The sequence below is a fragment of the Tympanuchus pallidicinctus genome, unplaced genomic scaffold (assembly GCF_026119805.1).
Source record: "Tympanuchus pallidicinctus isolate F22 unplaced genomic scaffold, pur_lepc_1.0 scaffold33, whole genome shotgun sequence".
NCBI lineage: Eukaryota > Metazoa > Chordata > Aves > Galliformes > Phasianidae > Tympanuchus > Tympanuchus pallidicinctus.
Genome location: NW_026294751.1, coordinates 530332 through 546335, shown reverse-complemented (window position 1 = coordinate 546335; position 16004 = coordinate 530332). Strand labels below are relative to the sequence as shown.

The following is a 16004-nucleotide window of genomic DNA, read 5'->3' as shown; positions in this document are numbered from 1 at the left end:
CGCTCTCCGATTGGCGGAAGCGTCCCGGCGGCGGGCGGCGATTGGCCAGCGTTGGCGCGCGAAGGGGTGCGCGGCGCCGGAGCCGCACGCAGCGGGGGCAGGAAACAATAGAGCCGTGGCCGAAGAGGAGCGGAGCAGCGGCCGCCCGCCTCGCGCAGCCCAGCCCCATTCCACCGCCCCGTTCCCCCTCCCCGCCATGGCGGACAAGGAAGGTAGGCCTCGCGGCGCGGCCTCGGCGGCGCGGCCTTCTTCTCTCAGCGCTCCGCGAGGCGTTAGGCCTCACTCCCCGCCCCCCCTCCCCCGCCTCCATCGGCCGGCGCCGTGAGGAGTGCTGGCGGGGGAGCTCCGGCAGGGGGCGCTGTGCGGGGGGCGGGGGTCGCCGGGCGTCCCGTGGGGGCCGCGGGGCCGGGCCAAGGGCGAAGCGCTGTGAGCTGCGGGGGGCGGAGGTGGGGGACAACGGGGGGAGTCGGCCCCGGCCGTGGGTTTACGGGTCACGGCCGCCCCCGGGCTGCTCCGCTGACGCCGAGTGCGGTTGCCGCTAATTGAGAAGCGAGGGGCAGCGCGTGCGGTGCGTGTCGCCGCCGTGCCGTTTGAGGATAAGCGGCTCCCGTCGTTGAGTGCCCGCTCAGCACCGTGCGCCTTGTGAGCGTGTGGTGAAGGCTGACATCCCGCATTTCTTTTGAATAACTTCAGCAGCCTTCGATGACGCGGTCGAAGAACGTGTGATCAACGAGGAGTACAAAATATGGAAAAAGAACACACCCTTCTTGTACGACTTGGTAATGACCCACGCTCTGGAGTGGCCCAGCCTGACTGCTCAGTGGCTTCCTGATGTGACGAGGTGAGGGTGCATGCTGAATCTTCTCGTTGCTGTTGCTTTGATTTTGATGCTTTTCTTCTTCCAGCTTCATTCTCCAATTTGAAATGCAAAGCCCCCCTCCCCACTGAAGGGGAACTAAATATAATTTCAGTTTAAGCACTCTCATCCTAAGCTTCCACAACAACATTCTGCTTCCAAAGAACGTTCATGCATCTCAAACCACGTATTGGGGAGGCTGTTAAAGTCTCTTAAAGGAAGGCAAGGGAACTGGTGGAGTTATTTGGAGGTAGGTGCTGTTGTGCTGCAGGAAGTTTAATTTAAGATCTTGAGTTGGGAGGAGTGATTACTCTGGAGGAAGAAAATCCCGTGTCAGAGCAGGAGAGCAGTGCTAACTGCTAAGGATGTTACTGCTGTTGGGAGCTGTCATCAAAGGATGCCGTGTTCAGCTCTATGTTTGTGTGAACTCCTGTGTTTCTCACCTAAATTTCTCCTCTTGCAGGCCTGAGGGCAAAGATTTCAGCATTCACCGGTTGGTCCTGGGGACTCACACTTCAGATGAACAAAACCATCTCGTGATAGCAAGTGTGCAGCTGCCTAATGATGATGCACAGTTTGATGCCTCACACTACGACAGTGAGAAAGGAGGTAAGGGAACAAAGATGTCAATCAGGTGGGGCTTTAACTGTTTTTCCTCCATTTTGTGATGGTTGAATCAATCTTTCTACGTGGTAAAAGTTCTTAACAATCTAATCTTAGCTTTTCTTCTTGTCAGAAGCCTGGATTACGCAGTTCATATTTTGATTTTGGGCTTCTTGGAGTTATTTGTAAATGTGACATTGTTTGATAAATACTTTTTCTACTATTTCATGTTGAAGGTACATAGATTTAAACCAACGTGCCACTACTAACTAAAAGAATCCAGTCTGCATGCTCTTGTGACTGTTCCTCCCCCAAATAAATGCCTGATGTTACCAACAACTGACTCTGAGTCTTCGTGTCCTGATATGAACATGGTTAATTGTTTACAGTCATTAAATATTTTTTTTTCCCCAGAGTTTGGAGGCTTTGGGTCTGTTAGCGGAAAAATTGAGATTGAAATCAAGATAAATCATGAGGGAGAAGTGAACAGAGCACGTTACATGCCACAGAACCCCTGCATCATTGCCACAAAGACTCCATCCAGTGACGTCCTCGTCTTCGATTACACCAAACATCCTTCTAAGCCAGGTGCCTGCAGCTTTGTCACCTTTGTGCTTCAGGGCTACAAAAGTGTGCAAGCAGCCTTTTCTGAAGGGAAGGTTGATGGGGTCAAAAGAGGTTGAAAACTTCTGTGGGTTGCGTATGGTGTAACTTTGATCCATGATGTGCTGACGTGATTCCAGGCACTGGAGCTCTTATGCTGCTTTTTTACAGACCCATCTGGAGAGTGCAACCCGGATCTGCGTCTGCGTGGGCACCAGAAGGAAGGCTATGGGCTGTCGTGGAACCCAAACCTGAGCGGGCATTTGCTCAGTGCTTCTGATGATCATGTGAGTGCTTTTAAGTACAGCTGGGGTGCAACCTGCACTTTGTATCCCTTGACAAAGGTCAGAACTGTTCTTCTGTTGGAGGGGATGGAGGTGACGGAGCGCAGAGAATTTTTGTCTAAAGATAAAATCTTTATTTTATTTATTTTTCCCTCTTTTTTTTAAGACCATTTGCTTGTGGGATATAAGTGCTGTTCCAAAAGAAGGTAAAGTGGTGGATGCAAAGACCATCTTCACGGGGCACACGGCTGTAGTGGAAGATGTCTCCTGGCACCTGCTCCACGAATCTCTTTTTGGATCCGTTGCTGATGATCAGAAGCTCATGATGTAAGCGGGCTGCTTTCTGTAGAGGCTGAACATCTCGGTCCATTTTGCCTTCCCAGCTGCTCCCTGCTCTCCCGTGAGGGCTGTGAGCCTTTGAGGTCTGTATTCCATTCCTTCTCCTTCCAGCTGGGACACGCGGTCGAACAACACCTCCAAACCCAGCCATTCCGTGGATGCTCACACAGCTGAAGTCAACTGCCTCTCTTTCAATCCCTACAGCGAGTTCATCCTGGCTACGGGATCAGCTGATAAGGTCTGTGCTTCCATTGCCTCCGCAAGGGGTTGGTTTGGTTTCTGACGTGTGGGAGTGGATGTGTGGTGTTGTTACCTCAGGACAAAATGTTTCCTTTCCTTGACAGACTGTTGCGCTGTGGGACTTGAGGAACCTGAAGCTGAAGTTGCACTCCTTTGAATCGCATAAAGATGAAATATTTCAGGTATAACAAAACCTCTGTGTCTTCCCTGCACCTGAGCTTAGTTGTGCTTAGCTAGCAGGCAGAATGGAAGGCAGGCTGTTTCAGTGTGTTTTCATGAAGTGGACTTGTGCTTCAAAACCTCATTCCTCCCTCTCACCTGCTTATAATTTCCTGGTTTGTTGTTGTGGAGCTTTCTGTGTGGGGGGGAATTCCAGGGCAGATAAGAGTGTCCAGAAAGCTGGGGGCAGAAAGTAACGAGGAAATGGCTGAGAGCTTGACCCACAATGCTGGGAGTGAAATACTAGCAGTACACAGAGCGTGTAAATTATTCATGGCAGCAGATTTGAAGCAGCAAGGCGCAGTGAAATGGCTGCAGCATTTTCATCTTCTCAGCTTGGTCCTGAGGCAAGACTTGAGGTGGCAGCCATGAAAGGAGATTGCTGGACCATCCTGTGGCAAAAAAGAATTGCTAATTTTGCTGGTGTAAATATAGAAAGTTAACATCACTGGTGGCATGTGCTTCGCAGATACAATATTTCCATCCCCAGCTCATGCAGTAGTCAGAACAAAAGTATGTGGAAGGGTTTTTTTTGTCTAAGGATTGCTTTTAAAGACCAGTTACCTCTAAATACAGTTATGCTCAGAACCGTGAAACGTCAGGCCAGTGTGAAGAATTGTCTTATTTTCTAATCCTGTGATCCTATTAAGTGGAGTGTTTTGGAGAGGTTTATCTCCTGCAGCCGTGGTAAATGAGAGCTTTGGGGCAGTTAGGCTTCAATTACAGCGATTTCTTTTCGTGTGTAACCACAGCTCCCATCTCAGGCACCCAGAGTTTACATTGGTGCAGTTCTCCTGGGAGAGCAGCTGATGGTCTGCAGGGTTGTTTACACTTGCAACACGTGCTCTCTGCTAGAGAAGAAGTTGCACGTGAGGCCTGTTTGGTGCTCAGATTCTTTGTTAGCACACAGGCTCAGCAGAACTGCTTGCTACCTTAGGATGTCATTATGGGGAGGTAATAATGATTTGAGTTTTCCTAAGGCTCTCGTGCTGTAAGGTGCAGCAGAAGCCTGCCGTGTCTCAGGTTCTTCCAACTGACTTCATTTCTGAATTCATTCTTGTCTGTAGGTTCAGTGGTCGCCCCACAATGAAACCATATTGGCCTCCAGTGGCACCGACCGCCGGCTGAACGTCTGGGACTTGAGGTAAATCCCGAACGAGGCGGGTTGTGCTGATGGAATTCTGATGAGCTGCATCACAAGCAGCAACAACAAAACCCCATTTTCTTTTTGAAGTAAAATCGGAGAAGAGCAATCCCCCGAGGATGCTGAGGATGGTCCCCCAGAACTGCTGGTAAGGATTCTGAGCCTCACCGATCGCTGGGTCCCTGCAGCAGAGATTGGAAATGTTTGGAGATGTTTCCCCCCCACCCTTTTTTTCCCCTTCACTCCTAGTTCATTCATGGTGGTCACACTGCAAAGATCTCCGACTTCTCCTGGAATCCCAACGAGCCCTGGGTGATCTGTTCTGTATCAGAAGACAACATCATGCAAGTGTGGCAGATGGTAAGTTGTTTGGGAGAGTGCAGGAGGTGGCAGATAAGAGCCAGTGCTGAACTGCCTGAAGGTCAGCATTCCGGGTTCTGTTTACAGGCCCCAGAAGGATTTGCTTTGTAGCACTGCCTAAATCTCAAATGGGCAGTGAAAAAGGTTTGAGATTCGGTAGAAACAAGGGCTTACAAATCCTGAGAAGCTGTTTTGTATTTCTCACATATATTTATATACTGTAATTTAGTAGTAAAAAGGGAAGTTAAGTACTGGTGTATGGAGAAGTGACATTTTCCCATCTGTGTTTGAATGAAAACTAAGTTCAAAAAATTGACAAAAAGCCACCCAACCAAACAAAAATCAGCTCAAAAACAAACAGCAAAACTCCAGCCAACCACCACCACCAGCAGCCACAACAAATGCAAGCATGAAGTTGAGGTTTCTGTTGGTCACTGTCATACTGGGAGAGTTCTCTGTGTGATACAGACGTCCCCCGTGGCTGCAGAGGGGCAGCGTGGTGCTGAATAGGGGAGAAGTGCTGCTTTAATTCCCAGCTGCTGAAAGTTCTGCAGAATCATCTCTTACGGCTCAAATAAGCTTTGAAAAGGCCGTGCTTCTAATTCTGGTTTATTTATAGACTGGTCACAGAGGCTTTGTCTTGGCAACGTGTCTGTGTGGTTCTTAAGGAAGCGGTGCTGCAAATGAAGGGGCTGTGAAACGTGTGCACGGTGCTCTTCACTGTCACAGGCTCTGGTCTCTGCTTTAGGAAGTCAGATGCCCATAAGCTGCAGTAACAGAGGCCTTCTGAAATGTGCAGCACTGTTGAAAGCAAGGCAGTCTGTGTCGCAGCTCTGTAATGAAAAGCCTCGGGGGATTGGTGCCACACATCTGCAGGTGGAAATCTGCCAGGACTTGTAGAAGTGCTGTGGCACCTGTTAAATGCGATGGGAAATGCTTCTACAGCTCCTTTGCTTTGACTTGCAGGCAGAGAACATATATAATGATGAAGACCCAGAAGGAAGCGTGGATCCAGAAGGTCAAGGATCTTAGATGGTGGTCCTTCCTGTTTCTAGTCCTTTTCCTTCTCTTCCCTCTCAGCCCTGACATTGACTTAACACTGGTTTTGAGACACACGTAGACTTTGTGTTCAGCCGTCTTTCTGTAGAAACCATCAGCGGTGCTTTTTACCCCGGGCAGAACTCCCCTAAGGAAGGGCTTTTAGTCCAACCCAGCTGGTGCTGTGCTGCAGCTCCTCAGGTTTCCCACAGCAGCCTCTTGTGCACGGAGCCGTTGTAGCTGCCTTCCTGTGCACAGCAAACCTTCTGTTGCTGTTTTCTGTCTTTAGCTTGCTGCAGCTGCGGGCTTTTGCCTAATTTAAACAGAAATGAAATCAGAGCTGCCAGAGGGAACTGGAGCCAGCAGAGGTGGTGCAAGTGTTAATCCACTGGTAGTTCAGAATGAGCGGGGAGCGTCTGCTCCCTTCAGTACAGCTCAGAAGCGTTGGGATTCTTGTAGTTAATCTGTACCTGCGTGGCTTTGTCTGCCTCTCAGATACGTAGAGAGACTTGCAGGTTCTGAAATTGTATTTCTTCCCATGCTTTCTTTTGTCGTTGCTGGTAATTCTGGGTTTTTCAGTTCTTTCTGTCCTTCCCCTTTCCTTCCATCCCCTGGGTGGCAGTGATTTGGATACGTGAGCTGTTCCTGCAGAGCAGCACTCACCTTCCGTGCGTCTTGTTCTGTTGTGTGTTTCTTGAGCTGTGTTTTCACATAAATTTCTTTCCTTTCTGTGAAATGGCTTTTCAAACTTCGGGGCCACAAAGTTGTGAAGGTTCTGTTTCAACCAGCGATGCACCACAGGTGGCACAGCAGTGGTGGCTGGTGCAAATAAAGCAAATGAGACGTGGGCAAACTGCCTTTGTGGGAGTCAGTCCTTGACCGCTACCTGCTGCCCATCTCCCACCAGCTCCTCGTGTTCCTCATCACTACCTGTGTGTAAGTGCTTCAGGCGGAATAAATTTTTTCTACATATGTGCTGCATGGCCGTGATTTTGTGCGGATGTTTTCCTCCTGCATTGACTGTTCATGAGGGTAAACCGTGTCCCTGGAGAAAGAGAGAAAGGGAGGAGGAGGAGGAGCCCCTGGGTGCCGTGTGGGTGCTGCAATGTACTTCAGGGCTGCCTCCTCTTGTTTCTGCTGCTTGCTCTGTGAAGTGAGTGCTGAGTAGCTCAGAGCAGTCAGGGTTGCAGTGGAGCCTGCCTTCCTCCCGCAGGGCGCCGCTGCCTCCATTTCGGGTCTGCCTTCAGCCCTTGCACAGAACAACGTGGGCGGTGATTTGGGGGTTTTTCTCCCTATATTGTAAAGCGTGAATATTTGGGTGCCTTTCAGGCCCCTCAGTTTGACACACAAGCTTATTTTTCTTTGACACACAGCTTTGAGAAATAAGAAGACCCTTAAACTGACCTTTATTTTCAGTGTGAGACTATAAAGTGGAAACCTTTTATCCACAGACTTCAGTTTCTGTGGCCGTCGGCAGAGCGGATCGCGGTACAGCAGCCACCACTGGGCACACAAGGAAACCTGTACGTAAAGCTCAGCGTTCAGCTCCTTTCTGTGCAGGTCTATATGCTCTATCTATGGAACAGGACGAGGTACATTTTCCAAACACAGCAAAACATACACGTGTGATTCTTCAGCCGTGTCCGTCGTTCAGTGCAAGTACCGCTTTCTCTGCTCTCGTGTGGAAAAGCAGTTCAGTAGAAGATCCAGAGCAGAGTGGTGCTGCTGACTTTGGGCAGCGAGAGGAGCAGCGAGGAGCCGACCTGCAGGTTCCAGCACCGCCCCTGGCGAGGAGGAGATCTCACCTCTAACATTCCTGGTCTGGTTTTTCTTCAGATTTACAAAGGTGGCCGTAGATTTCTAAGCAGCCCCTGTGTGGGTAGAAAGAGAATTTAGGATACTAAATATGGAACTTATGGAACACAACCTAATGAAAAAAATCCTCCTTTTCCCAGTGTGAAGGAAAAGCAATCAGGCAGTGCAAAAGTGGCTCAGTGCCTGGCACCGAGCACACGGACTGCGGCCAGGCCTCGGCACGGGCAGCAGCTCTGACAGCAGGGAACGTGATTGCTGCTGCGAGCCATGGGAGGAGGCAGCTGTGATTTCTGCTGCAAGACACAGGAGGAGGCAGCTCTGAGGCTGCTGCACTCCAACTCCCAGTTCAAAAGTGAAACTCGAGGAGGAGAGCTGACACATAAGAGGTCTGAAGCGCTGTTGCTTCCAGCAGCGGCTCTTTGGAGCTCAGTGTTAAGAGGCTGCAGCCGCGGCTGGGGCTCCATGTCAGCCTCTGCACCCCGTGCTTCACGGGGACCCCGCGCAGCAGAGATGCTGCAGTTACTCTCATTAATAAACTTTGCAACAGTGAAACACGGCACCAACGTGGGAAGGTTGGCTCTTCCCTGGGCTGCGGTGCTCGTGGAGAGAAGAGCTGCATCTGCCGGGGTGGGGAATGCCCTCCCTCAGTGCAGTTACAGGGGGAAGGTGTTGCAGATGTGTTGTGGAGCTTTAAAATGTGGTAGAGAAGCCCTGAGTGAAAGCAGCAGCAGATTCAGAAGCAAGAAAGTTGTTCCCTCTGATAAAGACCATCTGCAGCAGAGCTGCTCAAACTGAGAACCCAACTCCCTCCCACTGTTCCTAAGGAATTAGTGTATATTTTGTCAAGTTGCCGTGCCTGTCCCTTGGAAGGCAGCCCCTGTTTCTACTCTGTGCAGAACTTTCCATGACACAGCTGCATGGCAAAGGCTCTGCAGTTTCCACAGCACTTCCACTGCAGCCTGGACGGGAGGCGTGCGTGGAGCAGACACTGACTTGTAGATGGACAGCTCGTGGTGCAGGCTGCTCCGCAGCTCCTCCAGCTCCTGGTTCTTGCGCTGCTGGAGCTGGACGCTGTTCTTCAGCTCCTTCAGCCTGTCCTCCAGCTCCTCCACCTGCTCCTGGGGTGAAGACAGAACCCGGTTATGTGGGAAGCTTTGCTCCGTGGCAGTGGAGAAACCCCTGCAGAAAAACCTCTGCCCTACCAAGGCGGCAGCCAGGGCTGGCGTGCAGCTGTGCTTTGCCTTCCCCACTGGCAGGGTTTGTCCCTCACACTGCTGGGTGTGCGTTTGAAAGGCTGTCAGCGCTGTATAATCTAAAATGCTGAAGTAGATAAACAAGGGAGTGGGGAAAAAGCAGCAGGGAGGCACAGTGGGGGCTCCATGGGTCAGAGTGAGGTGGGGCCCTGAGCCCCCTGAGCAGCACCATGGCAGCCAGAGAGGATCCCAATCGCAGTGCTGCAGCACAGCGGTGCCTGCAGGGATGGTGTTGGCTGTGGGCAGTGGTGACGATGGCTGGGAATGCTGGAGATGGATGGCGGGGCTGCCCTGCCAAAAGGGCTCTTGTGGATATTGAATTGTACTTTCTCCCTACACGAGATGTTTTGGGAGGCCTGGCTTGGCCTCACCGCTCTGTTTCCAGCACCTAAGCTCTGCTTCATCTGATGTGGAGCTGTGGGGCCGATGCAGCACTGCGCCTCCTCTCTGTCCCTGGGGTTCCTCGGTGCCTCTGCGTGCTGCTGGCTGGAGGCAGCACCTGCTGAGGTGTGGAGCCCTTCCCAAAGCTCGTTCTGCACAGTGGGCTGCACACAGCATCCCAGCAGGGCACAGCGCTGCTGAGTCACTGAGCTTCAGCCTCTGGGGCTCCTCCACAGGCAGGAGTGAATCCTCAGGGAGAAAAGTGCCTTCGACGGAACCCGCAGAGCTTTGTCACCTCCCCAGTCTCCCTGCTCCCCCTGAGCCCTGCAGACCAGACCCACCGCCTGTGCTGGCAGCACCTGCAGGTAGGTAACCCACCCCTGCCCCACGCACGTACCCTGTACTGCCCGACCTCCTCATCGCGCTTCTGCTTGACGAGCACGATCTGCTCCTCCAGACTCCGGTTCTGCAGCCGCAGCCGGCTCACCTCCCCCTGCAGGGGCCGCAGGGCTTCCTTCATGCCCTGCACCTCTCCCTGCAGCTCCTGCAGCGCCCGCGTCCCCGCCTCGCGCCTCTCCAGCAGCCGCAGCAGCTGCGGTTCATAGTGCTCCTCCAGGCCGCGGCGGCTCCGCGTCACCAAGCTCTCGAACTCGGCCGACAGCCGCCGGCTCTCCTGCAGGTACTGCGGGTCCTGGCGGCACGGCGGGGCCTCCAGGCGCTGCCGCAGGGCCTCCTTCTCCTTCTCGCAGCTCTCCCGCAGGCGGCTCAGCTCTCCCGACAGCCGCCCGGCCTGGTTCTCCAGCTCGTCCCGATACGCCGCGTGCTGCGAGAGGTCGTGGCGGCGGCTCTCCAGCTGGTACTGGCAGGCCACGCACTCCTTGGTCACCTTGAAGAGCTTCTGCTTGATCTGACGGATCTCGTCCCTCAGGTTGTCCCGCTCCAGCTCCACCTTGGCCAGCAGCCGGCAGGCGGCCTGGATCTCCTGGTGGGCATGGCGGATGTCCTGCAGCGCCGGCTCGCGCAGCTGCGTCAGCTCCTCGATCAGAGCGTCGCGCTCCTTCTCCAGCTGCTCCACCGCCTCGATGCACTCCTGGAAATACTCGCCCAGCTCCTCCAGGCTGAGGCACGGCCGCTCTGTGCCCTCTGCAGCCTGTGGGGTGCCCGCCCCCTCCGCGTCTGTGTCCTGCGGGACCCCGATCTCCGCTGTGCCTGGCGGGATTCCTGCCCCGTCGGTGTCCATGGCCGACGGGATCTCAGCCCCATCCACGTGCAGTGGGATTCCTGCCCCATCCATGTCCAGCAGGAGTCCTGCCACGGCGGCATCCATATCCAGCAGGATCCCCAGTCCTTCTGCTTCCACATCCAGGGGGAGTCCTGCTCCGTCGGCATCCAGAAGCGCCCCTGTTCCGCCGGCATCCACATTCTGAGGGATCCCTGCTTCATCTTCTGCATCCAATGGGATTCCTGCCCCATCCATATCCAGTGGGATCCCTGTCCCACCAGCATCCACGTCCAGAAGGATCTGTTCATCTGTTTCTGCATCCAGTGGGATTTCTGCTCCATCCACCCCCAGCGGTGCCCCTGTCCCAGCCATCTCCTCGCCCAGCAGTGCCCCCAGCATGGTGAGGTTCAAGGCCGTGTCTCCAGCACCTTCCTGCAGCTCCCCGTAGGCCCCCAGAGCAGGAGCAGCCCCCAGGCCCGGCGCTGGGTCTGTTGGGGTGCACGGAGCCCTGCGGTGTGGGGCTGGGGCTTCTCCTGCTTCATCTGGCAGCGGTTCTGGAGGCGGTTCCGGCTCTGCCATCAGGTCCCTGCGAAGGAGAAGGGACACATCAGCGGGCGGTGGGACAGGACCCATCCCTCCCTGCCTGCCCCGAGGACAACTTGGACCCAAGCTTTTGGCATCAGCACGGGCCAGAATGAAGGAGCAAAGCCATTCTGAAGTGACAGTGACAGAAAGAGAGCAAGTGCTGAAACCCGGCGGCAGTTCCCCATCTCCCTGTACTGCCGCACGGGTCACTGCAGCTCGCCCCGCACGCCCGGTGAGATCCCCAGCACAACGCGCCCGCTGCCCGGCTGCGTGCCATAACCTCACGGCATGGGAATGCGCTGCCGGGCGCAGCGGCCTCAGCGCTGCCTGGGGACGGAGCGCAGCACCGCAGAGCGCCGCGCCGCTCACTTTGCCGTGTCATCCGAGCCGGGCGTTACTGCTGGGTGGGCACCGAGCGCTGCCGCCACAAAGCGCTCCCGTCTCACGTTCCCCAGGCGCTATTTGAGGGCAGTGAGCAGCGCGCGGCCCTGGGGCTGCTGAGGGCTTTTCCTGCGGTGGGGGGCGGGGGGATGCTCTCACCTCCCGGCCCCGCGGGCTGAGCTCATGTCTCGTCATCCCCGAAGGAATGAGTGCAGGCTGGCACACAGCGGCCCCCGGCTCGCCCCAGCGGCTTTACGGAAAGCGCTGATTTTCACCGGTCCTTTCTCTCCTAATAAGGCAGTTTTCTGCAGCGCTGACACATCGCAGCCTCGGACTCAACCGCCGGAGCTGAGGAGTGCGGGGAAAGGTGGGGAGAGGGCTGTGCGGGGTTTGCCGTGCCCCCCCTTCCCCCCATTGCCTCCAGCAGTGATTTATCAAACTTAGCGACCGCTCTGCGCCCACGGGTTGTGCTCCCCCCCACCCCCCCGGCCCCCATCCGTGCGCCCGCGACGCTCCCTGGGGGCTGAACCTCACCCACGACCCCCTGAGAGCCCGTGCCCCCCGGCTCCTCTCCCCCCACATCTCCCCAAGGGCCGGCTCGTACCTTGCTCTCCCGGAGCCCGGTGCCCCCTGCACTGCGCTGCACATGGGCTTAGCATGGGGCGGGTGGGGGTTATTAATACACGGCGTTGGAAATCAGACTCCCCCGGCAGCCGCTTCACCCGCTGCAGCGCCAGCTGCGGGTACTGCCGCCCTCCTCCCCGGGAGGAGGAGGAGGAAGAGGAGGAGGAGAAGGAGGAGGAGGGCGGGGAGGGCCATGCCTGCATCCCTGGCAGTGAAACATTGGGGCTGACTGCAGCTCCGCAGAATCCCCAGCGCCCCCACCCAACCGGGGGTCTTTCCATGCAGGATTGATTTGCTGATGGTGCCCCTTCGTGCAGCCTCCAGCCCGATCCTGTCGGGTGCTGGGCAGGGCACGTGCTGTGATGGGGACGCCGGAGTCCCTGGGCTGGGGTGTGGCTGGAAGGGGCGAGGAAGGAGCATGGAAGGGGCACGGTGAGGACACAGCGCATGGCCGTGATTTGGTGTGGCCTTATCCTGCACACGGAGGACATGGATACCGACGCCCTGAGGGCTCCGTGTGTGCCAGAGGCTGCTGCCAACACGTCGGTCCCTGCAGAGCGCAGCCCCCACTTTGCTGCCGTATGTCTGCACCCCTTTGAGGGTGGGATGGCATCTCAGCACCCAGCAGTGATGCTGCCTGGGGTTGGAGGTTCCATCTCTGCCCGCCGACCCCTGGTCCCTCAGCCCACAGCATCCTAACCCCCCCTTTGGGGCAATACTACCAGCATCTATTTACACCTGCTCTACATTCTACCCATGCAGCAGCAGCCCAGGGGCGCAGTGTGGCTGCTGGGTTGTGGCCCTGGCATCCCCCAGCTCGGGACTGGAGGAGGAGAAAGGCAGAAGCGATTGATTAAAGCAAAGTTTATTTCTCTATTAAAGCAAAATTCCTCCTACCTCCGCCCTGGCCGTGCCCGCTCAGGAAGTCAGCGCTCGCAGCTCAGGAAGTCGCCAGCTTACGTGCCCTGAAACCGCCCAGCAACGCGCACCACTGCTTGCAACATCCCCAAATGCCACCCCGTCCCCACGTCACCGCCGCCGTCACCTTGCTCACTGCTTGGTTTAAAATAACTGCTCGTGTCCGCGTCCTGGCCCACCAGCACGCGATGCGGGGCAGCAGAGCTTTAAAAGGAAAGGGAAGATTTGGGTGTTTGCTCTTTTTTTTTGACCCTGTTGCTTTTTTCAGCTCAATGCACCTTTTTTTTTTCCCCCCCCCACAAAGTGCCTCTCTTTGCACTCAGGCTTTTGACTCACCGGGAGAGGAATGCCGTCCATTCGCACAAGCTGTGCAGATAAATATACATCTCCATCTGCATCTGCCAAGCGGGGGGACCTGCGGGTCAGGCGTGCAGCAAACCCTGCTGGGGTGCCCAGGAGGTGCGGGGCTGCGCTCAGCTGTTGCCGGTAAGAGGATCAGCCCGGCTGTTTTGTGGACATAACCAGGCAACGGGCGGCTCGGGTGTCGGAGCAGGCAGGGCTCCATCCATGCACGAGCTGCGCTGGACTTTGCTCCAGCAAACAGGGAGAAGGGAAGGCAGGAGAGTATCTGCAGGGAAACGTTCCAGCTGCTGGAACACGGTGAGACATGGTGCCCCCTGCGGTGTCCTGGTGCCGGCCAGAGGCCTCTGCTCTGCTCCTGCCTCAGTTTCCCCAGCTGAGAGCTGAGGTGCTGCCACCAGAGGGACGCTGCAGTGGTAGCCAGCATGGGATGAGGTCTGTGGCCATATTGCGGCGCTGAGGCTGACCCTGTTCCACTGCTGAAATGCTGCAGCTGCCTCAGACCTCAGAAATCCCAGATAAGGATGCTCAGGGTCTGCACAAGGTCACTGGCGGGACAGAGGAGGAGGAGGAGAAGGGGGGCAGCGTGGGCACAGACCCAGCTGGGGCTGGGGCAGAGATGAAAGCTGCAGCCTGAAGGCGCCGTCCTCGCTGCTCTGCAAGGACCTTGGCAGCTCCATGGCAGCGGGGTCAGACCCTGCCCTGGGCTGCAGGCGCCAGCAGCTCCCGCTTATCTGGTGCCAGGACCGATCTGCCCACGGTGAGGCACCTGGAAAGCGCCTGTGCCAGCACAGCTGCTGCAGAATGGATGCCTGCCCAGCTGGGGATGTGGGTCTGTCCCTCGTGAGGGCACAAAGCTGCAGCCCCAACACTGCCAGCTCTGAACCTCACTGCTGCTGCGTTATCTCTTGGCACAACCTGGATACCGGCTTCAAACATCCACATCAAGGCTGCTCGGCCCGGCAGCACCACTGCTGGGATAGGATTGTCCCCTCTGCCCCAGCAATGCCCACTGTGGTGTGTGCACATGTATGTGTGTGTGCACATGTATGTGTGTGTGCACATGTATGTGTGTGTGCACATGTATGTGTGTGTGTACATGTATGTGTGTGTGCACATGTATGTGTGTGTGCACACACCTCTGTGGCCCAGTGACAAGGGCACCGCTGCAGACAAGGCCAATGCTGGGCTTTCCCATGCCCTGGGTTGAGCACCAGAAGGAGCAGCACCAGCTCCCAACCCCGTGGTGGGGGCTCAGGAGTGCATTGGGGTGGGGGGCGGCACTGCAGGGGCGCAGTGAGGCCGGTGGCCGTGCCAGGACCTTTTCCCCACCGCCCACAGGCACTGCAGGATCAGTGAGTCACGAGGCTGCACCTGTGGAGCCAGCAGGTGCCTGGCTCTGGGCACGGATCTGCCCCACCACCTCCATGTGGGCAGCAAAACAGCTGAGAACTGACCTCACGAGCTCTGGTGGCTGCCCAGGGGCTGCAGCACACAGCGCTGTGGCTGGTGGGGACAGGCCGTTCCATCCCGTCTCACTGCCCAGGAGCTGAGCTCCAGCCCAACAAGCTGCCCGATGTCCTTCTGTCTGTCCTTGCCACATGAGCAGAGGATACACAGCCCAGCTGGGTGCTCCTGCCTGCGTTCCCCCTCCCCAGGACCAGGCACTGGGGGGCTGCAGATGACCTGCCCCATCCCCAGCTCTGCTCCCCTCTGCTCAGAGCTCTCCCTGAAACGTGACTGATCCTCACTGTCTTATTTGGACAGTGCTCCATAACTGTGTGCAAAAATATTTTTAAAACTGGTTCTGCCGACATCCAAGGAGAGGAGAGATGTGAGAAACAGGATCTTTTTGGGAGGCTCATGACTCAGAACTTGGAGCTGGTTGCAGAAAGTCAACACAAACGCCCTGATTGGGGATTAGCTTTGCCCCAGAGGAGCGTTGGGGGACACCAAAAACCCAAAGGCAGCTCAGCTGGAAGGAATTGTCCCAGTACTGGGTGCTGGTGCCGGGAAATGGCTGCCCAAACACTCATGCATTCACCAGGGTTGGGTCAAGGGTCAGAGCGGTGGCGGGGGGAAATGAGAAGCAGGGACAGGAGAGCTCCGCCAGCCCCTGTGCTCCTGCAGGAGCCAGCAGGGCTCAGCGCCACGTCGTGTTAACGCTGAGCACGTTGGGATCTGTCGGACTGCACAGCACCCACCCCTGGGTCCCACCGCCCGCATGGGACAGCAGCGTGCTGGGAAGCCTGCAGGAGGGACAGGTCGTTGTTTTGTAAATTCTTCCAGTCATTTCCAGACATTGGCAAACTCCCCCGGGCACGCAGCCAGGCGGTGTGTGAGCCTCCGGGAAGAGGATGTGTTTTAAAAGCAATGTTGCAGCTTTTCCCATTAAGCAGAGCATCCTCACGGGGACGTCAGCCCAGCGGTGCCATGAGCGTGCAGAAACCTCCTGCTTTCCTGCAGGGATGGCAGCACCGAGCCGGGGCTCTGGGGCACCCCACCGCCCTCCAGCAGCGGGAGCTGCCGGCTGTGCTCGTGTGCAAGCGGAGAGATTGTTCATTAGATCCACCGAGGGCGCTGGGGAGACCCTTAGGTCCCCTGATGGTCCCGGGGAGACCCTTAAACGCACCGATGGCCCTAAGGAGACCCCCCGTCGCTCTCAGTTTATCCATCCGTTAAAGCAAGAGCTTCACGTCTGCCGGCGGTGGCTCTCGGGGAGGCGTTCGGACGCGCTGTGAGACCCAGACCCGCCGCTGCTCCCCGGAAGGCCCGCCGC

General features: G+C 56.3%; 2 protein-coding genes across 7 annotated transcripts; one reads left to right on the top strand and one right to left on the bottom strand.

The window, feature by feature from the left end:
• The first annotated feature begins 72 nt into the window (after positions 1-72).
• Positions 73-6658, top strand: RBBP4 (RB binding protein 4, chromatin remodeling factor). 2 transcript variants are annotated; one of them, XM_052698927.1, is made up of 12 exons: positions 73-212; positions 697-841; positions 1320-1465; positions 1874-2047; positions 2234-2349; positions 2513-2673; positions 2797-2923; positions 3030-3107; positions 4212-4288; positions 4379-4436; positions 4538-4648; positions 5615-6658. In XM_052698927.1, the coding sequence occupies exons 1-12, from the start codon at positions 197-199 to the stop codon at positions 5678-5680; spliced, it is 1275 nt and encodes a 424-aa protein (XP_052554887.1). In that variant the 5' UTR covers positions 73-196; the 3' UTR covers positions 5681-6658. The 2 variants fall into 2 exon arrangements, with proteins under 2 accessions (XP_052554887.1, XP_052554886.1); XM_052698926.1 differs by having other exon boundaries at positions 694-841.
• Positions 4837-12964, bottom strand: SYNC (syncoilin, intermediate filament protein). 5 transcript variants are annotated; one of them, XM_052698895.1, is made up of 5 exons: positions 12845-12951; positions 11483-11671; positions 9533-10943; positions 8495-8619; positions 4837-7557 (listed from the first exon to the last, which is right to left on the bottom strand). In XM_052698895.1, exons 2-5 carry the CDS (start codon positions 11506-11508, stop codon positions 7494-7496), a joined length of 1626 nt encoding a protein of 541 aa, XP_052554855.1. In that variant the 5' UTR covers positions 11509-11671; positions 12845-12951; the 3' UTR covers positions 4837-7493. The 5 variants fall into 5 exon arrangements, with proteins under 5 accessions (XP_052554855.1, XP_052554854.1, XP_052554856.1 ...); XM_052698894.1 differs by lacking the exon at positions 12845-12951 and adding an exon at positions 11928-12115; XM_052698896.1 differs by lacking the exon at positions 11483-11671 and having other exon boundaries at positions 12845-12964.
• Between the last annotated feature and the right edge of the window lie 3040 nt (positions 12965-16004).

Coding starts and splice junctions, on each gene's coding strand:
- RBBP4 (XM_052698926.1), top strand. Junction 842..1,319: donor TGGCTTCCTGATGTGACGAG/GTGAGGGTGCAT, acceptor CTCCTCTTGCAG/GCCTGAGGGCAAAGATTTCA. Junction 1,466..1,873: donor CTACGACAGTGAGAAAGGAG/GTAAGGGAACAA, acceptor TTTTTTCCCCAG/AGTTTGGAGGCTTTGGGTCT.
- SYNC (XM_052698893.1), bottom strand. CDS start 11,971: ATGTGCAGCGCAGTGCAGGGGGCACCGGGCTCCGGGAGAGCAAG. Junction 8,620..9,532: donor AGGAGGTCGGGCAGTACAGG/GTACGTGCGTGG, acceptor TCTTCACCCCAG/GAGCAGGTGGAGGAGCTGGA. Junction 7,558..8,494: donor CACGAGCTGTCCATCTACAA/GTCAGTGTCTGC, acceptor CTACCCACACAG/GGGCTGCTTAGAAATCTACG.